The sequence below is a fragment of the Zea mays genome, chromosome 5 (assembly GCF_902167145.1).
Source record: "Zea mays cultivar B73 chromosome 5, Zm-B73-REFERENCE-NAM-5.0, whole genome shotgun sequence".
NCBI lineage: Eukaryota > Viridiplantae > Streptophyta > Magnoliopsida > Poales > Poaceae > Zea > Zea mays.
The window spans coordinates 135,910,174-135,935,781 of record NC_050100.1 but is presented as its reverse complement, the minus strand read 5'-3'; the positions used below and the strand labels follow the sequence as shown (position 1 = coordinate 135,935,781).

The 25,608-nt window shown below is 47.4% G+C and overlaps 1 protein-coding gene across 1 annotated transcript in view; it reads right to left on the bottom strand.

The window, feature by feature from the left end:
- Window positions 1-6,697: 6,697 nt before the first annotated feature.
- LOC103628471 (ADP-ribosylation factor GTPase-activating protein AGD3) overlaps window positions 6,698-25,608 on the bottom strand; it is a 51,032-nt gene continuing 32,121 nt past the window's right edge. Inside the window, exons 5-7 of the mRNA XM_008648667.3 lie at window positions 9,287-9,376; window positions 9,163-9,211; window positions 6,698-6,921 (exon numbers count right to left, since the gene is read on the bottom strand). Coding sequence (XP_008646889.2) covers window positions 6,698-6,921; window positions 9,163-9,211; window positions 9,287-9,376 — 363 coding nt within the window. The remainder of the gene's footprint in view (window positions 6,922-9,162; window positions 9,212-9,286; window positions 9,377-25,608) is intronic.

Below are 25,608 nucleotides of genomic sequence, written 5' to 3'. Positions count from 1 at the left end.
GTTGTTTGGAAACTTAGTTGCATGAACTCAGGATTTCCTTTTGAGATGGATACTAGTATGCTAGGTCGAGTAGCTGCTTTACTAATTAGGGATCTCGGTAGAAGTCGAGTGATTTTTCTAGCACTCACGCGAGGTCAGGAATTGATTGTATCCATTTTATATTGGAAAGATGATGGTCTGTTGACGACGGTCCATGGGGATGCGTCGTCTTTGAGACGGAAATTGGAATAAGGATTAAGGTGTGGTACCGTGTGTCAAGCGTTTGAACGTACTAAACACATGCCGAGAAATATGGTAAATCATTAAGCCTAGTACCTGAGGCCCGCAGATTGCTCTTCTCATGTGACCTGAGATGTGGTCTCCCATTCCGGTTATGGTGGGTACAAGTGTGGTCACTGCACGACGATAGTCGGGGTTAGTAAGGCATTGTACGCCAAGGCGGTGAGCCCCTTTCTGTTGCCAGGGAATCGATGGGGACGGTTGATGTGTGTGGGGATGGAGTGCCTCGCCACATCGTGTGTTTAGGTTTACCTTGCAAGGTTTAAAAACGCGATTCGAATCGTCTGCTTCTCGCAGCTAATGAGACTGCTTGATCCATGCTGCTACATTGAGTAACAAGTGGAAATGTGTTGACTTGACAAAAGAAGTTGATTGCTAAATGTTTGATACCATGTATGATTAGATAGATATACATTTAGTCTTAAGAGAGTCACACTAAAACTTGAAAAGCTAAAATCTGATTGTAGACTCATCTAGTGCTTTTTGGCAAACCAAACCCCTCAGCCAAACAGCTGCATGTCTAGAGGTAGAGGAGAAGACTCCTCACACCGGGTAAGTCTAGCTGAGTATTAGTATACTCAGCCTTGCTTGTGGCATAATTTTTACAGGTTCTTTGGAGGACATGGTTGCTGGAGTGACTTGGCCGTCCATCTTTCCACCAGGTTGGACCGTCGAGTGGGACCCTACCTCGGCAGAGGAGGAGCATGAGGAGTGATGGGCCAGGCTTCCCCATCCCTCTGTTTATTTACCGTTAGTTATATTTCACTGCATTCTGAACAATGATCACTACTTTTGGATAAACTTCGATGATGTTGTAATAAATTATGTACTCCTTAATGTATGATTTTATGTTTTATTGTATTTGCTCTGTGCCTCACCTTCGAGTGAGTATGTGGTACTTGATCCTGTTAGTGGCCTCGTCGGACTAGATCCGAGGGACTGACATTTTATTCCTATTTAAGTGTGGTCTAGCCTTTAAGGTGGGACTTAGGCACTTAAGTTGGAATAATTCGGGCGGTTCCGCCACACTTCCATTCCTTGATATCTTGTTAATCATTCACCTTTCATTAACCTAACCCAAACTCAGATTGTTGTGCTTAGTATGAATGCAATCTTTAATAAATCTTCTATACTTCCTAATAACCTATCTTTAATGAATCTTCTATGCTTCTCTAATAACCTATATTGATGCTCTATTATCAATTAGTTGATGCATTAGATAATGAAAATGTTGTTGCTCAAGATGCACCTATTGTTATATTTTCTCCAATTGTTAATGGTGCTTTTATTGTTGAGCATTCTTCTTCAGTTGTGCAGCCACCACAATGTTATATTATTGTGGATAGAGCTAGAATATAACCCAAACTGGTTAAAATGTGAATCAAATAATACAATGTTTCATATTCTATGAGCATTATAAAAGAGATTGAAGGTAATTCAGAACCTTCTAATTATTCCAAGTCTATTACTTCTGCTAATTACAACAATTGGATAACCACTATGCAAGATAATCTTTGGTCACTTATAAAGAATGGTATGTGGGATTTAGTAAAACTGTCTAAGGATAAAAAGTCTATCTGTTGTAAATGGATTTTAAAAGAAAGGAAGGCATTTCACCTAGTAAGCCAACAAGGATAAACAAAGGTTGGTTGCTAAAGGTATAACTAGGTTCTAGGTATTGATTTCAATGATATCTTTTCTTCTATTGTTAAGCATAGTTCTAATCGTACTTTGTTTAGTATTGTTGCCATGCATGATTAAGAACTTGAGAGATTATATGCTAAAACTACATATTTATATGAGAAGTTGTAAGAAGACATTTAGATGAACCAACCTAAAGGTTTTGTTATTTCTAGAAAAGGAAACCTTATCCGGAAGTTACAACACTTCATGGTTTGAAGCAATCTCCAAGGCAATGGTGCAAAAGATTTGAGTCTTTTATGCTCTGTCATGGTTTTTAATCGCTCTGCTTATGATAGTGTTTATTCAAAAAATACCTCGTCTATTTATTTGCTTCTTTCTATTGATGATATACTAATTGCTACAAAAGAAAATAAAAATAGCTAAATTGAAGGCACAATTGAGTAAAGAATTTGAGATGAATGACTTTGTTACATTTAAAAAATCTTGGCATTGAAATTGTTAGAGATAGAAAATCCCGCAAGGTATACCTGAGTCAACGAGGTTATATTTAAAAAGTTCTTTGTCATTTTAATATGCATAATGCAAAATCGCTGAGTACTCCATTAGTTGCACATTTTATGCTTAGAGTTAGATGATGCTATTGAGTACATATCTATAGTTTCATATTCCACTATTGTTGGTTCTCTTATGAAAGCCATGGTTTGTTCTCATCTTAATTTATCTCATGCAATGAGTATTGTTAGTAGATTCATGGCTAATCCTGGTAAGGAGCATTGTAGGGTTGTCCAGTGGATTTTTAGAGATATCCGTGAGGTACTCCTAATGTTTATTTGACAATTGAGAAATCTAGAGATGAACTTGTTGGTTACGTTGATTTTGATTATGCTATTGATTTGGATAAGAGGATGTCTCTGATGGGTTATGTTTTCACCATTGGTGGTTGTCTTGTTAGTTGTAAAGAAAGTTTCTAGGCCATTAATGTTTTGTCTACTATACAAGCTGAATGTATGGCTATTTTTGAAGCTTGTAAAGAATCTATTTGGTTGAGAGGTTTATACTTTGAGTATCGTGGGGTTACTTCTTGCATTACTATGCATTGTCATAGCCATAGTGTTATTTGTATGACTAAAGTTCAGATGTTTCATAGATTAATAAAGCACATTGATGTGAGATATCACTTTATTTGAGGTGTCATAACTAAAGGTGATGATAAGGTATGCAAGAGAAGTACTAATGATAATCCTGCTGATATTTTGATAAAAACTTATTTCTAAATCTAAGTTTGAGCTATGCTCAGGCTTAGTTGGTGTTATATTTTAAGTCCTGGTGACTTTTGACAACAACGATTGTTTATTTTCAAAGTGAGTTAATTGATGATACTTCATTTGCTACAAGACAAAATTCATCTAAAGGTGGACTTTGTTAGAATATGATCTAAATTGTAACGTGAGTCCGCCCTAATATATAGATCTTATAGTGAAGTTGTTTCTATATTGAACTAGAGTTGGTCTGCCCTAATATATACATCTTATAAGTCACATGGAAAGAGAGACGACTCATTATATTTACCACGAACTCTCCTTATATAGTGAAGTTTATCGGTAAGTGCCCATGATTTTTCTCCACAAGGGGGTTTTCCATGTAAAATTTGGTGTCTCTTGTTTGATCCGTATTTGCATTATTTGCTAACAATGATTCACATTGGTTTTATCTAAGTTAAATTTATCTAATTCTGACCAATAAAAAAACATGACATGTTTAAATAAATACATTATCAAGACATTCCATTTTGATTATTGAGCATTAACTTGAAATTAAAGTGCATTTTGGACAGGCCCGTATCAAATATTTCTTACAGTGCATACAAACTAGTGGATATACACGTACAATATATTATGGGAGTATTGTTCCTCAAACTTGCATTGTTTAGCATGTACATTATCACATAGTTATTCTTGCATTGCATGCTTTACTATATGACGTGAGGATAACCCAAATCTCCACTCACTCTACTGCATGCTAACTGATGTGTCTGATGCCGTGCCTATTGTTCATAGTGCATATACATGAAGTATTTCTATACTATACTTAAAGCACCAGTTTTAACGGTGGTCACGCGTCATCTTTTTATAAATAACCCTCACAGCTATTTCAAATTAATCTGTTGCACGTCTATAGATGACCAAACGGCGATACGCATGAGTCAGATGCACGCGGGCCACAACTATGGCTCAGGCACGTCATGCCGGCCTGCTGACTGTGTTGGGCTTGCCCGTCAGCCCATTTGATTAAATCAGTGTAAAATGTTAAAAAAATGGTGTAGGAGGTGAGGTTTGAACTGCCCGTCAACCCATTTGATTAAATCAGTGTAAAATGTTAAAAAATGGTGTATGATGTGAGGTTTGAACTTATGCCCTGATAGAAAAAAAGCAGGAGACACTGGGTGAAGCTGTCTAAGCAGTAAACATCATGCTCAGATGTTTTTAATATTAAATATAAATTGTATATATGTTTTTTGTAAAATTAAAAAAAATCGAGTCTGGCTGGAACAGTACTACGGGCCGAGGCTACAACCAAGCACAACACGACGTTCTTGGCTCTTTCAAGCATTATGTCATTTCTGAAACCACATTGGCGTAATGGACTGCATGGTGTTTGAGGTTGATGAATTAGATGGCGCAACAATGATTTGTCACATTAACAGTAAAATGAAAGGTTATTTGTTGGTTTTAAATGTTAGTAATTGCTACGAAGTAGCATAATTTATATGGAGCGCATCCAGTTTTTATCGATGCCTGACTTTAGCAATCACTCTATATTTTGATCTATCTTTTTTATCAGTTTGATTTCATGTGACTTATTTTAGAAACTTGAGCTCACAAACTTTCTCTTATTTGGTCTCTGTATGGTGGAATTATATCATTTTATAATTTATATTCGTCTAGTTAGTCGTTGTTAACTCTCTTCTAATTGCTCACTTCATTGGTCGTGTTGTACCAAGACATATTGTATTGAGTAAACAATAACATAAGTTAGCCAAATTAAAAAAAATATTATACAGAGAGCGGAGACAATCAATAAAAAATATTGAGATCTTTTTGGTGGATACTTTACGTGTGTATTGTTGCAAGCCGTCGCAATACACAGGCAACCGACTAGTCGTTATTTGTGTACCACTCCCATGCATAGAACAAGTTTATGCGCTGGTTATAGTGATTTAGATCTCGAGATCTAGATGCACATTTGAAGAGTCCATCAAACACTCTCTCCGTTCACAAATATCTAATGTTGTTGAGTTTTTTTTTCAAAAACTTTAATCACTCGTCTTATTAAAAAAATGATTTGTTTTATCATTTAAGGTCGTTTGAGACTGACATAAAATTTTACATTTTTAAATAAAATAAGTGATTAGAGTTTTTTTTAAAAGTCAATAACGTTAATGTAACACCACGAGAACGAGTTTAAGAACACTAGGTACCGCAATATTTTAATCTTTGATTGTTATTGGTACCTTCCGGAAAAAGAGGCAGAATGTACTATGTGGGCCAGGGTACCCGACCTACGTATTGACGTATTGTGTAGCTACATATTTGTAGGATGCTACAAATTATGTGGTGCGCGCCTATATAGGAGCTAGCCCATCTCGTATGTGTGTCCATCCCATCGTCGGTAGTTACCTGTCGGCCCGGCGCTAGCTTGTGATGATTAGCCTAATCCTAGCTTGAGACCCTAGTGTATTATGCATATATAATAACGGAAATACTACCACGTCCGCCACATCATGCAATCGTCACACTGAAGTCATCATGCATGGTATATATATGTTGCGAAGAAATTAGCTACACTCGTGAGCGCCGTGCCCCCTTTTTTTTTTTGCTTGTTCAGCTTAATCGTTGTAAGAGATTACTAGTAATATATATAGGGATCAGTGCGCGCTCAATTAGGGCTTGTACAACCATAGAAAAACAGTTGTCTATATGTGTATATACAGACAATATAAATAATAAATCATACAGTAGGTTGCCTATTTATGTCGTATATAACACTTTTAATTCATGTGTGGAACAAGGACTATAGCAGTTATACCGTGGTTGTCTTAATTAGCGTCCACATTAGATTTTTTTATTTAATTGCTGCTTACGTGGCTGCTTAGAGACGATTGTATTTGATGTATGGCGCTGTACGTGGCCTTTTATATCGTTGCGTTGTGGTGCGCAATTTAGTATGTAGCCTCTAGCTCTCGGATCATTACTATCGATGAGCAAAATAAATTAAGCAAGTGAATGAGAAAAGTCTAAAGAAACCCGTTGTTTTAATTTGTAAAATGGGATCCCAGCTGCTAGTTCAGCCAGCCTCTGCACAAACTAGCTAGTAGCTACTGCCGAGTTGATGGAGAGAGAACATGCGATAAGTGCAGGAACAACGATTATTGGTGAGTTGACCAGACGACAAAATCTGCTTGCAGCAAGCAAGGGCCTGGCCGCCTGGGGTATATAGGTGGATCAGACCAACGGACTGTTCGTGCAGATAGCTATGTAGCTCAGGCACCCCTCGTCAAAAGGAGCTGAGCTAGAGAGAGAGAGAGAGGTGGCTGTGGCTGGCCTGTGCGGAAAGGAAACGGCCCTGATCGTCTCTGAGATTGTTCAGAGTTTCCGGGCCGGGCGGCCGGCCGTGTGTGGGCACGAGGGCATCATATGGTATCGATCATGGTGCGCGGCCGGCCGGAAACCGGGAAACGTACGCAAATGATCGTGCGCCGGCCGGTCGATCGGGCCTACCAATCAGCTGCCCTGGACTCGCGGTGATCGATATCTAACAGGCGCGCGTGCGCGCGCCAGTAGCAAGCACCACCACGCTGGCCATCGATCGGCCCGTCGAAGCCCGACGACGATGAGGCGCATATCGATCCGCGCGCGCGCGCAGGCGCTCGTCGACCGTGGTGGCGGCCGGCAGTTCGAAAACCATCCGTCTCACTAGCTCTCGTCTCGTTGTCAGTGCCTGCAGATAGATGGAACGGAACGCCGCATTCGCATGCGCATGCACTGCACATGTGTGTACAGAGAGAGGAGTACTAGCACTACTACTAGGCTCGTTTCCGTTCCTCTAGTTCTCCAGCTTGTTCGCTGCGGCTTGCTGCGGCTGCAATCCGGCTGCGGCTGCGGCTTCTACAGTATTTTTCTCTCTATGGATTGCAGCTGCAGCAATCCAAACAGCTGCAACAGTGTCGACTTGTAGCCAGCCGAACACGCCCTCATCGCAACCACAGCTAGCAGCAGTAGAGAGAGTCGATCTGCAGTCGCGCTCAGCCGCGGTCGATGAGAGTCTTGCTTCAAGCATCGTCATAAAATTAAAAAGGCAGCGTAGGACGGCCGGCCGACAGCGCGTGCCGATGACCATGATGGAATGGAACGCGGCCAAGGAACCAGCGACGACGTCGTGTGACCTGTCCAATCGTACGGAAGTGAGTGGGAGGGGAGACACCGAAAAAAATAAAATGCGTGTATAACCTAAAGAACTTAGAATGGTTTTCTAGATACAAGAGACAGTTAAGCGACCGCATGATACATATGGAGTGCGTCTCATGCAGAGTTGGGTGTTGGATCGGGGGTTTGATTGACGCGTGGGGGGGAGAGATTTGGCCTGGTGTATGGTGGGTAGAGATGGTAATGGATCACGATCCAAATGCTGCTTCACAATTTGTTAGGGGCCTAAATTATTTAGTTCAAAAATAAATATAAATCGAGTTCAATCCTAATCCGATACGATTCTTAAATTTTATAATGTAAAATGTAGAGCCCATTGTCACCCCTAATGGCGGGGAACACACCCAACCACATGTGCCTCGTTATTGTGCGCGAAACAGGGGATGACTGGGACTTCATGTAACTATTGAAAGCCCTAGGCTCCCAATATACCGACCCTAGATAGCATAAAATAGCGTAAATAGTTCACATAAATAGCACACCATAAATTGCAGCTCTGTTTTTTTTTGCACACATAGCGTAAGTAGTTCACAGAAATAGCAAAAATAGTTCATAAAGATACCATAAAAACCCACCTAGCCACTGGACCACGTCCACATGCACAAGTGCATGCATGTAGATTCTAATTTTATGATAGATCCGATAATTATGGCATTTCTTGGGAGTTTTAATTGCATGTCCGCAAATTTTGGATGATATTTTCGTTTCCACTGTATACACGCAAAAATTCGATGGCTCCATAAATATAGGATTGCGCGAACAACCATGCAGCTAAGCTCGTTAGAACCAATTTATGATATATACTGATACTAATTATGCTACACGGTGTAGTTATTATGTAATTCGGCACGCTGCGTAAAAATCTATTTCTTGTTGCATGCGCATAAAGTTAGGATGGTAGGAATGTGCGATGAAAGAAAATCGATTGGCATACATGGAAACAAAAAGTCTAATTTAAATGCATTATTTCCTCCATAGATATAGGATCGCTCCAGCAGTCATGCAGCTAGACTCGTTTAAACCAGTTTATAATATATACTGATACTAATTATGATACACGGTGTAGTTATTTATCAATATGGTACACTGCATAAAAATCCGGCATGAGGTTCACTGGTGGACGCATCTCCATCACTACGGCAGCTACAGTCATTTTCGGCGGCCTCTGGTCGCCGAAAATAGTGCCTATGCCGCCGAAACTAGCTTATTTTCCGTAGCTTTAGGCCTATTTTCGGCGGTCTCTGGCCGCCAGAAAAAATTAGCCGAAAATAACAATTTATTTTTGGTGGCCATGTGTCAGCCGCCGAAAATAGCTCATTTTCGGTGGCCGGCTCACTGGTTGCCGAAAATAAATTGTTATTTTCGGCGGCTGCCACTTGGCCATCGAAATAAAGGCCACCGAAAATATGCCATGATTATTTTCGGTGGCTACAAGTTGGCCACCAAAAATTAACAATTTCAAAGAAAAAAATGAAATAAATGCAAAAAAACAGCAATTTCAGCAACAATATAATCACAATAATATGATAGAAATAGTAATTCTAGAATTACACACATTTAGCACAAAGTATTGCAATTCTTCACAACCACATTGTAGTTCACCAAAATCAAGTTCACAGTTCACAAATGGTTCATAGTTCACCACATCACAGTTCATAAATACGTCACAAAGTCTATTATAACATAAAACAAACTCACAATTTGGCACAATACTCAAACCATCACATATCGGGGTCGTTGGAGTTGTGACCACTACCTCCAGAAGCGAACAACTCATTGACAAAGTCGTGTAACCGGTTTGGATTCTAAAGAAAAAGAAGACATTAATTACGACATTGTTTACATGACCACTATTCAAACAAATTGTTTGTCAAAATAACCTCTCCTGTAGTAGCTCCCTCCACTGCATAAGCTCCTCCTGGTGCTGGTATCACCAGTGGTGGTGTGTTGTAGCACATAACTCCGGATCCCTACAAAATCAAGTTTAGTCAAGATTTGAAAGGTTAATATAAATGACAAGTCTAAACTAAATTGAAGTACCTAAGGTGGAGGTGGCGGAGCATGTAATCCCCACTGAGGCATCGACGACTGAAATTGAGGAAAAACGAATGGTTGCTGTTGTGCCTACTCTTGAAACCAAGACTATTGCAAATACAATATATTAGTTATAGAACAAATATCGACCATGTTGAGAATAAATAAGACACTCACATTCATTGCTTGTTGCGCCTGTGTGTTGTAAGCATCCATGTACTCCGATTGCTGTTGGAGGAATGTCATTTGTTGTTGTCGCAGCTCTTCACGAAACCTTTCTTGTTGCTCCCTCATAGCGTCCTCCATGCTAGAGCACCAACTACGGCTGCTACCGCAACCCTCCTACGACGAAGAGCCACCACGAGACCGCAACTCCGTCGAATCGATTACACCGGTAAACGTAGAATATCTTGAAAAACAAGAAAATTAGCTATCCGGTCATCGTTCCAATATTATTGAAAAAAAAATCAGAAGTTAATACCGTCCATGCGCCTTTCCTCCAATAGAATGCACAAATTCAGCGTCGATGGTAGGCGCTCCTCGCCAATCGTAGTCTTCTCCATACTTCCTAACCATCTTCTGCCTGTAAGTTTCCTGCAATACAATATGAAGGTTCAGCATACATGTAATTTATAGCTATATGGCTAGAAAACATTAATCCTTTTTTTTCTCGAACACGCAGGAGAGCTGCGTATCATTTCATTACAAGAAGGATGATAATTACAATGACCTAAACACCACTCACACAAAACACACACAAACAACACTAGTAATAACCACCTTCTAACCGGGGTTGAACACAAAAGCTAGGTTCGAAAGACGGGTCAAGCCTTTGGCCCCCGCAAAACACCACATATTGAACTCATCACTGGCTGAGGTAAGCAATCCAGCTATAGAAGGGTGAGCACCATTGAAAACACAGTCATTGCGGTGTCTCCAGATAGTCCAAGCCCCAAGGATCACCAAGGAGCTAAGGCCATCTTTGAGGTCCTTAGGAGCAACCTCAGCCGATCTACTCCACCAAGCTTCAAAATTGATATCTTCCATCCCGGGGGAGAGGGCGGACATGCCAACATGTTGGAGAAGAAGATACCAAAATTGCCTCGCGAGGACACAGGAAACAAGCAAGTGATGAATAGACTCTCCTTCCTGGTCACATAAGGGGCAAGAACTAGGATGGGGAAGACCCCTCTTAGCAAGCCGGTCAGCCGTCCAACATTTATTATGTAGGACCAACCAGAGGAAAAACTGACACTTCGGCGGCGCCCAGGTGCTCCACACTCTTTCAAAGCCCACCATGGAGGTAGAACCACAAAACATTATCTCATAAGAAGATTTGGTCGAATAGATACCATTGGAAGAGAACCTCCAATAATGTTTATCTGGAACTCCCGGTTGAAGATCAACGTCAGCCACAACATCTACCAGCAAAATGAAGTCAGCAATGACCTCCCAAGATACCACTCCCCTTAAATCCCCAATCCATGATGAGCTACACAGAGCATCAGCCACTGTCCTTCACTTCACCAGCCTTTTAGGAACCAAACTAAAAACATGAGGGGCCAAGTCTGCAATCCTCTGACCTAGGATCCATCTGTCATGCCAAAAAAGAGTGGACTGCCCATCACCCACTATGGAGGCCATTGCCAAAGAGCACAAGCTATCCAAGAACCGGATTGAATGGAATGGCAAATCAGTCCAAGGTTTGGAAGAATCAGTTTTTTTGGAGCCAAATCCATCTAACACGAAGGGCCCTATTTAAGCATTGAAGATCAGATATACCAAGCCCCCCTAACTCTTTGGGGCGTGTTACCTTGCCTCAGGCCACCATACAATGACCACCATTAGCCTCTTTACGCCCTCGCCACAAGAACCCACGACAGATTTTATCAATTGCTTTAATAGCCCACTTAGGCAAATCCAGAGCCATCATTTGATAAATAACAGTAGCAGTGAGCACAAATTGCACCTGGGTAGCTCTGCCAGCACGGGTCATCAGGTCAGCTTTCCAAGCCGGTAAGAGATCAGCCACCTTGTCAATAAGACGCTGAAGCTGAGCTTTAGATAACTTCTTTAGGGAAAGAGGGAGACCCAAGTATTTAATTGGGAAAGTCTCAAATCTGCAGGGAAGGAGTTGCTGGACCAAATTCAAATTAGCGTACATAGCTCATCGGAGATGTCAACCATACCTATGGGGACGATGATGAGGTCGTAGTCAATCATACTCTCAACGGCCACTTGACTACATAGCTCATCGGAGATTTCATTGTTTTTCGCTCTATGCCCTCTCCTATAAACATCGATTGGGCTCGGGACAACTCCATTTTGAGCCTCCTGCAAATATATGAGTTTAAACCGGTTCCATTTCTGAGTAAAACAGAATACTACATACTCACCATTCGCTTCGCCAACCGAATGTGTCCATCAGCCCCATAGGTATGGTTGACTACGACCTCATCATCGTCCCCATCCTGCTGATGGCGCTGCCTATGTCGATTCCCGTTTGACTTCTCAATCCACCTTGGTGAAGCCCATATCTCACACAAAGCCTTGTAAGCATGCGGCCGATGTTCCATCCATGTAAGAGTTACCTGCATCTAAGCGTTAGCACAAAATTTCATTCACATCTGAATGAGCTACTAAATTAGATTTTTCCCTAAAACCCTTTCTCCAACTTCTCCATCATATTTTTACTTATTTCTTTGGCACAGATCTGCCTATAGAAATAACTTACCTCAGCTATTGCTTGCCACATGGCATCGGGCATGTAACCACGAAACATGACAGGGATAATCCTCTCCATTAATATATGGTAGTCATGGCTCATTAACCCAATTAGTTTTCTCGTTTTCGAATTCACAACTCTTTTCAAGCCCACATCATTACCATTGGGAAATTTAATTTTTTTCATCCATCTCATTACCTCGATCTTGTCTTTAGAGGTAAGACAGAAAAAGGCACGTGGCGGCTTGCCGTTGTCATTGAGCACTTGGGTTGGTCGGTCACAAAGCATTGCTAGATCTCTTCGAGTTTTCAAATTGTCCTTTGTTTTTTCAAAATGCATGTAGGTGTGTATGAGGGCTTCAGTAACAGTACTTTCTTGGTGCATGACATCAATGTTGTTCACAAGAATCAATGACGGCATATAAGGGAGTTCCCACAAACCACATATATGTGTCCAGTTGTGGTCCACTCCAAATCCTTCGTACTTGTCCCCCTTTTCATTTAGGACAAGGTTGTTCAGCTGAGCATATATTTTTGCTGCGTTCAGACGTTTAGGCGGTCCTTTGGTGACCACGATGTTCTTTATAAAGTTTTTCTTATCGCTCCTAAAGGGGTGTTTATGGGAAACCAGCGTCAATGACAATCGAAGTAACTGATCTTTCCACCATGAGCAAGACAAAAGCAATCTGTATCTGAACCGCAATATGGACATGTCAATCTACCATGTGTACTCCAACCAGTAAAAATAGAATATGCCATGAAGTCATGCACCAACCACAAATACGCAACTCGAAGTTTGAATATCTATTTTTTTTAAAAACATTGTATGTTTCAACTCCTTTCCAAAGCTCCTTCAACTCTTCAATCAAGGGTTTTAACATGACATTGAGTTTGTTTCCAGGATAGTCTGGGCTAGGAATGATTAAGCAAAGAAATATAAATTCATATTTCATACAAAGAGAAGGTGGAAGGTTGTATGGAATAACAAAGACAGGCCAACATGAGTATGATGATGCCATTTGACGAAAAGGTGTGAAGCCATCGGTTGCGAGGCCAATTCGAACATTCCTTGGATCAGCTGTGAAGTCTGGATCAAACGTGTCGAGAGCCTTCCAAGCATCCCCATCTGAAGGGTGCACGATTAGCTCATCGTTCTCACGGTCACCTTCTTTATGCTATCGCATGTGCATAGCGGTTTTTTAGATAGAAACAACTGTTTCACTCGAGGAGTTAGTGGCAAGTAACGGAGCTACTTATGTGCAACATCTGTCATCACCTTGTCACCCTCATCATTAACAACTTCCACAAATCTAGATTGTCCACATTTCAGACATTTTCTCTCTCTCGTGTGCTCCTTCATGACAAGCATACAATTATTTTTGCACACATCAATCTTTTCATAATCCATACCGAGACCTTTGGTAATTGTCTTTGAATGGTACATGTCTTTAGGCAATTTATTGGGCTTTGGGAGCACATCTCCTAATAACTTTAAAATCTCATTGCAATAGTTGTTCGAGAAAAAAAATACTTGGACTTAATGGCCATGAGCTGGCTCACAAAAGCGAGTATACTCACGTCTGTGTGTTCATGCAACGGCTCTTCAAAGTCTTTTAGTAGTTTAAAAATCTGGAAACCTCTGGTGTGGCAGGATCCTCGGAGCTTAGGTTTAACTCTAGACATAGCGAATCTAGCATCTCATGCATCGCATCATCGCCAGCCCAATCATTGTTCTCCTCCTCTTCTACATTCGGGTTGGGTACTACCTCACCATGATGTTCCCACACCTCATATCCGGGCATAAATCCAAACTGACAAAGATCTAGGCTAACTCTTTCCTTATTAAGAAATATACTGTTTTTGTGCCACCTACAAGGGCATCTCACAGTGCCGGTTAATGACAAGGAGAGTACGAGGTCCACAAAATCTTTGGTCTTGGCTACCCAATCATCAGAATGACGTTCATTCCTACTCTAGCCATTGTACATCCATGCACGATCTTCAACCATGTCTGAGACTGTTAAACCGAACCATATCGTGAAAACATTACTCAACTTCGTCAAGGGTATCGATCCTACATGTATAGGAAAGATAGGTTCTAAACCCACAGCAAGCTAACAGGACCCAAAAAAATTTTGGTAGCATAACCTCGTTGCCACTAAACAATATATTACTTATATATAAAACAAAGAATGATATACTATAAATCAAATCAAATTAAGTACCACATACCCTAATAATGCAACTATACTACGTACCAATATAATATACTTGTAAAACTAATAATATAATAGTACCACATATTAATATGAAATTAATGCCACAAATAAAAATATGCCCCTAATCCCTAAACCACATATACCACATATTAATGAAATCAAACTAAACAATAATACTAATCACACACACTAATCAAACAAACACAATTACAAATATATACTAATTTTGGCGGCAATTAATTAACGATCACCGAAAATATGGAATAAAATACGAAAAAACCTTTGGATGGGGAAGAGCTCAGCGACGACGGTGGAGTGGTGACAGGAGGAGGACTCGGCCGCGGACGGTCGACGGGAGCCGAGGGTGGCGGCGGACGACGGGGCGAAGCCAGCGAGACATGGCCGCCCGGGGTGGCCCGAGCGAGCGATGGGCGGGTGACGGCAGGCGGCGCGAGCAGGGACGGAGCTGAGTGGGAGAGAAGAGAGAAACAAAGAGAAGAAGGATCACAGTGGCCGTTTTAAACGGTTTATTTTCGGCGGCTAGGGCTTGGCTGCCAAAAATAAGATGTTATTTTCGGTGGCTGTGTCAGCGGCCGCCGGAAACAACCTTATTTTTCGGTGGCTGTGTCAGTGGCCACCGAAAATAATATTATTTTCGGCGACCGGAGCTGGCCGCCGAAAATAACCGAGGCCGCCAAAAATGTTGTACAGTGTTGTCGGCGTTTCGACCCCGGGGGGTCCTTGGACCGACGAGTAAAATTGTCGCTGCGTGTCCCAGCCCAGATGGGTTGGCGCGAGATGGAACACAAGGGGGGAAAAACGTGGCTCGTGTTATCCTGTGCCAGGGGGATGCGCTTGCAGTAGGGGTTACAAGCGTTCGCGAGGGAGAGAGAGAGTGAGCCTGTTCGTCAGCCCGTCCTCCCGCGCGACCCTCTCGCATGAGGGCCCTGGACCTTCCTTTTATAGATGCAAGGAGAGGGTCCAGGTGTACAATGGGGGTGTAGCTATGCGCTAACGTGTCCGGCAGAGAGGTGCCTGAGCCCTGTGTACATGCCAACGTGGTTGTCGGAGAGGTGCTAGAGCCCTGTGTAAGCGGTATCGTGCCGTCGGAGGAGTGCCTGAGTCCTGTAGAAGCACAGCTGTCGGGGCTGCTGGGATGTTGCTGACGTCTCCTTGCTTCCGTAGGGGGCTGAGAACCACCGTCGTCATGGACACACGCGGGGAGCCATCATTACTTGTTACCAGGGCGAGCCTTGATGGGGCGCCGGTCTTGTTCCCCCATAGCCTGAGCTAGCTAGGGGTAGGGTAATGATGTACCCCCCGTAGAGTGGTCGGTCCGAGCCCAAGGTCGGGCGAGGCGGAGACTCCTCCTGAGGCCGAGGCCGGGGTCGGGCGAGGACACGATTCTTCCCGAGGTCGAGGTTGAGGCCGAGCCCTGGGGTCGGGCGAGGCGGAGACCACCTTCCGAGGCCGAGGCGGGGGCCGAGCCCTGGGGTCGGGCGAGGCAGAGACCTCCTCCTGAGGCTGAGGCCCAAGGTCGGGTGAGGCGAGGCTTCCTGTTGCGCCTGAGGCTGGACTTAGCTGTTGTCAGCCTCACCCTGGTGGGTGGCGCAGGAGTCGGAGAGGGGCGAGCGGCGCTGTTTTCCTGTCAGGTCGGTCAGTGGAAGGGCGAAGTGACTTCGGTCACTTCGACCTTGCCGACTGAGGCGTGTGTGTTAGGATAAGGTGTCAGGCGATCCTTGCATTGAATGCGCCTGCGATACGGTCGGTTGGTGAGGCGATTTGGCCAAGGTTGCTTCACAAAGAAGCCTGCCCGAGCTGGGGTTCGGTCAAGACGAGGGTGCGCCCGTTGCTTGAGGAGGCCCTCGGGCGAGGCGTGAATTCGCCTGGGACTACTGTTCCTGCCCGAGGCTGGGCTCGGGCGAGGCGAGATTGCGTCCCTTGAGCAGACGAAGCCTCGACCTGAATTGCGCCCATCAGTCTCTGCAGCTTGCGCTGATGGTGGTTACCAGTCGAGTTTAGGAGTGTTGGGGGTACCCCTAATTATGGTACCCGACAGTAGCCCCCGAGCCTCAAAGGGAGTGTTGGTACTCGCTTGGAGGCTTTGCCGCACTTTTTTGCAAGGGGACCGGCCTTTCTCGGTTACACTTTGTTCCGGTGGGTGCGCGCGAGCGCACCCGCCGGGTGTAGCCCCCGAGGCCTCGGAGGAGTGGTTTGACTCCTCTGAGGTCTTAATGCCTTTCGTGATGCCTTGGCCGGTCTGGTTGTTCCCTTATGCGATCTGATTGTAGCTCGGGTGCATGGTCAGATTCCGAGTCCTCAGGCTGGTTTGTTGACGTTGTCAACGGTTTGGCCGTAGCCGGGTTTGTGAGAGCAGCCCCCGAGCCTCTGCACGGAGCGAGAGGACGATCAAGGACTGTCTCAACTTTTATCATACGCCCCTTCGTCGCCTTTTGGCAAGGAGGAAGGGGGGGGGGGGGGAAGCGCCATGTTGCCCTCGGAGGGCGCCGAACATGGTATCTCCAGTGAGTTGCTAACGGGTGATCCGAGTGGATGCACGTGCCCCGTTCGATAAGGGTCGGCTAGTGGCCTAGAGGCACGCTCCAAAAGTACCTGCAGGTGATTTGGCGGACCCGGTCCCGTTCGATAAGGTCCGAGGGCTCGATGCCTCCCTCTGGTGGGATTCCGTTACAAAATCGCTCCTGCTGGTCTCGGAAATGTCCTAGGGTACCTCGGGAGCGTAGCCCGAGCCTCGGCCATGTAACAGACGTACCCAGAGTCATCCCTCGCTCTGCGTGCTCTGGGGCGACTGTCGAACCCTTCCGAGGGGCCAGCCTTCGAACCCCTGATCAGTAGTGGGCGTGGAGCATGAGTGCTCTAAGGCGGCTGTCGAACCCTTCCGAGGGGCCAGCCTTCGAACCTCTGATCAGTAATGAGCCTGAAGCCCGAGTGCTCTGGGGCGGCTGTCGAACCCTTCCGAGGGGCCAGCCTTCGAACCCCTGATCAGTAGGAGGGCTCGGGGCTCGCTTCCTTCGTGGAGAAGGATCCCTTTCGAAATATCCCCTTTCCCGGTCCCTGTAGCAAGAGATAGAAAGTGGAAGAGGAAAAGGATATGAATTTAAATGGTGTGGCGCACCTTTTTTGACGCGGTCATCATGGCAGAGATGAAACGACACCTGCTTTGCCTGCCAAAGGTGTCGCTTGCCCTGCCGCGGAGTTAATGCGACGGGACGGGTGGTTCGCGAGGCGGCCGTTGCGCGTGCGCGAGTCATTCGAGGAACGGGCGTTTCGCCTTCGAGTTTGAATTTCGCGGTGGGTTCGGGCGAAGTGTTGAACGGATCTCGCCCGGGCCTTTATATACCTGGAAGAGGGGCCGACAGTGGTTCTTTACTCTGCTGCTCGCCTTCTGGTTTGGTTTCTGCAACCTAAGAGAATAGCCAGAGAAAAGAAAACCGCACACCTTGTCCCCTCCGCCTCCACCCCCTTCGTTCGGCGATGGCCGACAGGGTGATTGTCGTTTCGCCGCGCGATCCGTGGCCTCTCTCCACTGTCACGGTGGACGATCTGGAGGCCCTCGTCGCTGATGGTTTGCTTCGTCCCCTCTCCGGCGACCCACAGCCGGAGTGGATGGTCCCTGCTAGCGAGGCCGTCCTGACTCCGCCGCCAGGGTATGTGGTTAGTTTCGTCTCCTTCCACGAGCGAGGGTTCGGAGTGCCAGCGAGCCGCTTCATGCGGGCGCTCCTGCACTACTACGAGGTGGAGCTGCACAACTTCAACCCCAACTCCATTGCACAAGCGGCCATCTTCGCGGCGGTTTGCGAGGGTTTTTTGGGGATTGACCCCCACTGGGATCTGTGGACCCATCTCTTCTCCGCGGAGCTTTTTGCCTTGATGACGGGGGAAAAGAAGGTCCGCATGGCGGTGCGGGCCGGTGGCTGTACCCTCCAGTTGAGGCAGGGGCGCGCGCAGCAGTACATCCCCGCCATCCTTGTGTCTTCGAACAAGGGGTGGTAGCGCCGGTGGTTTTACCTCCGGAACGACGACGGAAGGCTCCCGTCGTTTTCTCAACGAGTGGTGACTGCCGCCGGCAGCAATTGGCGTTGGGGGGCCACACGCGAGAAACAGGAGAAACTCCAGCCCCTTCTAGAGGCCTTGCAGAAGTTACGAGATGGGGGGCTCACCGCCACGGGGGTGGTTGCCGTCATCCATCGCCGGAGGGTGCTTCCCTTGGCAGAGCGGCGGTTGCCGCTTTCGGAGATGATGCTGGGGGTTGACTTGGAGGGTTCGTGGATGTCCTCGGCCTCCCTTTCTGCCGACGACCTCCGCAGGCGGGTAGCAGGCACGGTAGGGAGGCTGGATGTCAGCGCCCTTACCCAGCCCGTGATGCGTCCCGAGCGTGGGTACGTGTCTCTGGTGAGTGTCCGCTCCTTCTACTATCTTGTGCTGGGTTGCCTTTGATTCTTACCGTCGGGATTTCCGTTCGTCTCCAGGAGTTGGGGTTTTACAAGCCCTCCCTGCCACCGGTCCCGGAGAACGCGGTGGACCGAGCCGCGCGGAGGGTCGCCGCGGAGAAGAAGGAGAGGAAGGGCGCGGAAAAGGCCCGGGCTCGTGAGTGGATGCGGGCTCGGGACGCCGTCGGAGGCAGGAGAGGGACGGGCTCCCGAGGGAGCCGTCACCGGAGACGCCTGACGACGACGATGATGACGAGGACGACGACATGGTGGCCCGCCTTGGCCTCAGCCCGGATCTGAGGCTGGGCCAGGGGTTGTCGAGCCAGCCTCCAAGTGGGCTGACGTCGTCGGTATCTGGGGCTGGGACATCAAGGTCCCGGTCCGAGGAGCGGGGACAGGCCGAGGGGGTACTTGACCCCTTGGCCGAGGTAGTTGAGGTGACTCCGGGGAGTCAGGCCGATCCGCCTGTCCCCCAAGAGCAGTCGCCCGTGCTGGCTGTACAGGAGGTTGATCCTCGGGCCGTCGTGACGGCGCCTGGGCAGGCCGTCCCTTCGGTGCCCCGGGCGCCCGAGGCGGGAACAGCGCCGAAGCCGGCAGCGGGGCAAACCTCGGCAGCGCCTGCGGGGACCGAGGCCCGAGGGGCCTCCCCGCAGGCACGATTGGCCTTGGTTTGGAGCGGGTAAGTATCTGAGGATACCTCTGTTTTGGCTCTTTCTCCGTGTGTCCTGATCCTGCTTTATCTCTCCCTTTCAGCAAACGGAGGCAAGGTTCGACCGGTCTGGCTCCCCGGAAGGCCCTTAAGACGATGCCGGCCTCTGCAGCCAGTGCCGCAGCGCGCAACGCTGGTTGGCTGGCCTCCGCACAAGACGCCCTCGAGCGGGGGGGGGGGGGGGGGAGTCGGCACGAGTTGCCTTGGGGCAAGCCTCTCAGGCTGACCCCTCCATCGGGGCGGCCATCGTGTCGGGGGAGGCTGCTGGCGTGGCTGCGGCTCCGAGCCCACCTGACGTGTTGGCGGCGCCGGCACCAGCTCCTGCCGAGGCTGTTGCTGTTTTGCCCGTGGAGCCACCCGTCGCCGCTGATGCTGGGACGGCTGAGGTGCCGCTGCTCGAGGTCGTCTCCGACCTTCCCAGTCTCGGCCATAAGGAGAGGGCGGCCGCTGTTGCCGAGGTCGGTGATCGGAAGCCCGCCTCCTTAGCCGAGGGGAAGCCCAGTACGTCGTCAGCGATGGTACCCGATGCGTCGACTGCAGGGGGTCCCGATGCCTTGGAGGAGGGGCGCGCAGAACCTTGGCCCGTCTTGGGGAGCAGCGACATTATCCCCACGCGGCGCAACCCCAATGAGTGGTGTGGGTAGGCGCTCCGGTTCTGGACCCGCGGCGTCTCGAAACCCCTCTTCGTCCTTGACGACGAGAGGGAGGAGCAGTTTCGGGACGAGCTCCGTGAGTATGCCGAGGCGGCGATGGGGTCGCTTCGGTCGACCATGGAGATCCTTTCCAGGGACGTTCCTAGGGTCCTCCAGGTAAGGATTTTAGGCATACCTTTCGTGTGACTTAGGGCATTCTTTGTAACACCCTGCTTCCCTTCCTCAGGAACTAACGAATGTGAGCACCGCCAAGTCGCTGTTCATCCGCCGTGAGACCGACGTCTGGGGTTCGCTGCGGTTCCTGAGGACCACGCTTGCCGAGGCTAATGAACGCCTCGCCCAACGGAGCGCCGAGGTGGCAGACCTTCGGCTGCTCTGTGATGAGCTAGAGGTCGAGGCAGCGGCGGTGCAGGCAGAGGCGGCGTCGGCACGGACGGAGGCGCAACAGCGGCAGTTGGAGCTTGGCCAGGTCACTGGCGAGCGGGACCAATCTCGGAGCCAGGCTGCCGAGGCTGTGGGCCGGGCTGAGGCCCTTAGGGGTCAGCTAGCCGAGGTGTCTGCTCGGGCCGGAACCCTTGCGGAGGACCTGGCCGTGGCCGCCGGGTCTGCTCAGTCCGCCCAAGCCGCAGCCTCGGAGCAGTGTGCCTGAGCTGAAGGTATGTTTCGGCCGCTTTGTGACTTTGATTCAGCTTCATTCTTCAACTCGTGTCTGAAGAATTCTGTTTGGCTGTCTGCAGAGTTTGAGACAGCTCTCAACGAGTCCGTCAAGGCACTTGCCCAGGCGGCTGAGCAGAAGGAGGCCGACTGCGTGGCCATGTCCGAAGCTATCTCGGCCTTCTGCCAGGTCTTTGGCCTCGATGATGTCCCCTCGGGTAGCTCCCCCCTGAGTCGCCTGCGGGCCTTGGGCGGCCATGTGCGCAGCAGACTCCGCGAGGCGCTGCATCACGGCGTTAGGCGGGCCTTCGCCATGCTCGCTTCCCACTACGACGTGGATCTGGAACGGGTCAGCGAGGGGTACTGTCTACCCGACGAAGACGAGGCTGCCTTAGCCGAGGTTCAGAGGCTTGATGCGGCCGTCGCGGGCCTAAGCGCGGCGCTGGTGTCCTCCTTCGAGGTGGAGATCCTTCCACCCGCGTCGCCGTCCGGGGCCGGGCCAGATCTCGCCGACGGTGCCGCTCCTCCCCTGGGCGATGCCTGATTCTACTGGAGCAGTCTGTTTGGAGCATGCATGTGTCTTTCGCGGCCGCCGAGGCCTAAACACTTTGTTGTCGTGTTATAAAGCTGTGTTTCTTTTCCTCTTGTTTCGAGTATCCGAACTTGTTCGTCAGTAGCAGAATCGCTTATCCGAGTAAGAGTTACTTTTTAAGGAAGGTGACGAGTGAGGTATCCGTATCACGGAGGCGTAGGAGTCTCTCGGCTCGGTCGGCCTTGCCTCTTACGTGCGCTCTTACTCATTTTGCAGGATTCTGATATTGATATAGTCGGAAAGCACGAAAGTCGTTTTGGTAGAAAACTTTTTCGAGGAAAATTTTGACGCAGAGGGGGTTCCCCCCTTCTAGCCCCCAAGGGAGGGTTGGGCTTTGCCGAGGCAAGGCTGACCCTTCCTTGACGGTTAGACTTTATTTGTGTATGTATAGAAAACGAGGTATATGAACGACTTGAAAACATCTTAAGGGTAAAAGCGACGTAGCTGTCGGATGTTCCAAGCGTTGCCGTAGACCTCGCCTTGATCGTTGGCCAGCTTGTATGTCCCGGGCTTCAAAATCTTGGCGATGATGAACGGCCCTTCCCAGGGAGGAGTAAGCTTGTGGCGCCCTCGGGCGTCCTGCCGTAACCGAAGTACCAAGTCTCCCACCTGGAAGTCTCGGGGCCGAACCCCTCGGGCGTGGTAGCATCGCAAAGACTACTGATATCGCGCCGAGTGTAGTAAGGCCATGTCTCGAGCCTCTTCCAGCTGGTCCAGTGAGTCTTCTCGGCTGGTCTGGTTGCTTTGGTCGTCGTACACCCTTGTCCTCGGGGAACCGTATTCTAAGTTTGTGGGCAAGATAGCCTCGGCCCCATAAACTAGAAAGAACGGCGAGAAACCCGTGGCTCGGCTTGGCGTCGTCCTCAGACTCCAGACCACCGAGGGTAGTTCCTTCATCCATCGCTTGCCGAACTTGTTGAGGTCGTTGTAGATCCTCGGTTTAAGTCCCTGCAGAAGCATACCGTTGGCACGCTCCACCTGCCCATTCGTCATGGGGTGAGCCACGACGACCCAGTCCACACGGATGTGGTGGTCCTCGCAGAAGTCCAGGAACTTCTTTCCAGTGAACTGGGTGCCATTGTCGGTGATGATGGAGTTCGGGACCCCAAAGCTGTAACACCCCTGGTGTTACTATAACTAAAACTTGAGCATGGCATCATAAGCATTGGCATTGCATATGTTTGACACACCTAGAGTGCATTCACTAGGCAAAAATTTCAAACAAGTTGTATTGTTTTAATGTTTTGCAAATAGGACCCTGGATAGGAAGCTTTACCCTAAATAGGGATTAAAGGGGTAAAACTTAACCCAAATTGAGAAAACCTAAATACTTTAGGGAAATAGTTATAAAATATCCCTAAAAACAAAGTTGAATCACCTTTATACCCCTAAGATACCAGAAACCCTAATTGGAACCCTGGAAAACCCTAAAACCAAACCCTAGGGGCTTATGTGCAAAATTAGTCCACTTTTGGGCTAAAGTGCAAAAACCAAGCTAAATAAGTATTTTAAGTCATTTGGTTCACAAATATGTGGACTTGAAAGCCAAACCCTAAGTTTTGGACTCATTTGCAAAAAGGACCCCAATTTTGATTCCTATGCTAAGTCTGAAATCAGGGTTATAGACCCAACTTTGGGGCTGTGTAGCTTTCAAAAGAGTGAGAATTCATATTAGGTCACCACATCAAAATTGTAGCCCAATTATAGGAGAACAACTTTGCTTCAGAGTGTAAGCACAGTTGTTAAGAAAATATTGGAGATAATCAGGTCTGAAGTTAAGCTGTCAGGCTGATTCAGTCTAAAAATTCAGATGTTTAGTGTAACAGAGCCATCTTTGGGTTTGAATTAAACCCTGATCCAGTGCTCAAATGGGTTCAAGTCCTATAGCTGAATTATTGTCGGTTTATAGCTCTACAACTTTGTTACAGACGGTTGGTTTAGTCACTACACAAAAATTGGAGAAAATCGACCCTAAATATGGGCTGTCAGGTGCTCTGATGGGAGCTCACGATGGTACAGTGCCCAACGGATCAGATCGGACGCAGCAAAAGAATCCCGCCGTCGATCACTCCTCCGCCGCGATTCGTGTCGCCGGCGTCGTGATTCCCGCTCGGGGTAAGTCGATAACTTCGCGGCGTCAAAAGATCATCGTCACCGTTGAGCTGGAAGCCACCCCGATCGGCCAGGGTACCCCTCCCCTTTGCTCACCGCCGTAGATAAAGCCGCTCGCCGCCGTCGTGCCATCTCTGTGCCCGCCGCGTGTCCGAGCCTTTCCACGGCACCACCGTAATTCCCTACTGCCGTCCCATCATCGCCGATGAGCCCGCCACGGCTAGGAACACGTATTCACCGCGCCAGACTTCTTCCTCATCTCCGGCCGCCAGCACGGCTCGGTCGAATTGATCGCCACCGCCCCCGGAGTCTATAAATTGAGCCTCCCTTCAGCTTCGCCATGTATCCCAGCAGCTACCGCACCCACCTACATCCCAAATCCCCCTCTGGCGAGCGCTAATTTCGGATTTCCCCCAAGTTCGCTCAAGAACACCGTAACAGCCGCCTCTCCGTGGCCAGCGCTCCTCAGGTTAGAACATACCCAATCGCTTAGTGTTCTAGCCCCTGTTAAGTCCCTTATTGCTCGTGAATCTGTCCAATTGCGCTAAACCACCTTCGGTAGCCATGAACGCGAGCGAATGTCCTCGCGGCTCACGGTTGCCGTGGGCAGAGAACTGTAGGACAGTAATCTTGAAATTAATTTGGGGAAAACACTGGATAGGACTTGAATTCGGTTTCAACCGAAGTAGGGCATCAATCCTTAGGTAAATCAGCCGGTGCAAGTACTCGCCGGAGCGTCCCTGCGCCCACCGCCGTCGTGGACCTCTCCCTGTGAAGACTTAGAAATTGGAGGATTCTTCTGCAAAGTGTCAGTGACTATGTTAAATAGTGGAAGGACCTATCCCCAGTTAGTAAAAACACCGAGGTCTTTTCCGCAAGATCACCAGCGCGGGCGCGCGCAGGTGCTTTCTTCCTCTGAGCTGGGCTACTGGGCTGAAAGCAGCCCAGTACTATTCATAAGTTTTTCTTTTTCTTTTTACTCCAGAGCCAAAATAATTTTAGAAAGTGGTAGAAAAATGATAAAATTGTGAAACCAATTTTCCTAGGCTCCTTATTTACCCTAGAATTTAATAAAAATAGTTTTGTGATTTTTAGTGGAAATAAGAAATTTTAGGGCATTTAAAGTAGTTAAAAATATTGGTTATGGATTTTTAGAAAATAATTGGAAAGTCCAAAAATGCCCAAACTTTTTGTGGGAGCTTAAAACAATATTTAGAAGCCTTGGGTAGGGTATGAGATGATTTGGACCATGTTTGATAACTAGAACCCAAAACACCCCCCCTGCCCTATGAACTCCTTTACCGACTCCGGAAACCCTAAGTTCTCGGAGTTCCGTGAAGGAAAGTTGTATTCAAGACATAGATAATAAGTTTATATTATCTTTGCATCCTCATGAGCATCCCATGGCATCCATTCTTATACATATGTATGGTTATGATTAGAACGTGAAGAAGAAATCGAAATAAGTATCAAAATATGATTTACAAAAATGCATAGCCTTGCTTAGATCTTGTGGATAGAGGTTGTCCTTAGTCTAACCCGGGAAAGGATGACTTCTACCTGCAAGAATATTTTCATTTGGAGCAATAGTGGGATCTTACTGCAAAGTTCCCTGTGATGCTCTTTCATCCTAAGGAACAGAAACAATCCTAAGGATGGAAATATTTAAATTGAGACTTGGGTTAGGAACAGGTGATGTTCTACCCAGGTTGGTTAAGGATTAATGCGTATGTAGGTGTGCTGACCGAGGACCCTTTAACTGGTCACATGCCTCGTCATGGGTAAGCCTTGCCTCGGGCAGACTAAGGCCAGAATAAGATAACACGAAATGGGCGTGGCCGTACCTTCGCGGTTATGAAGACTTGGTCACTTCCCTGCAACCTAAAGTCAGGATGTGAACACTATGGATAAAAATGATGTTGTATTGATGAGATGTTGAAATTAGACTAGATGCAAATAGAGTCTATTAATACTTAATATGGCATTAAAAGATTGAAAGTAAGGACTCACTTTAGTAAGCTACTTCTGCAAAAATATAAGTTGATTTTTGCTAA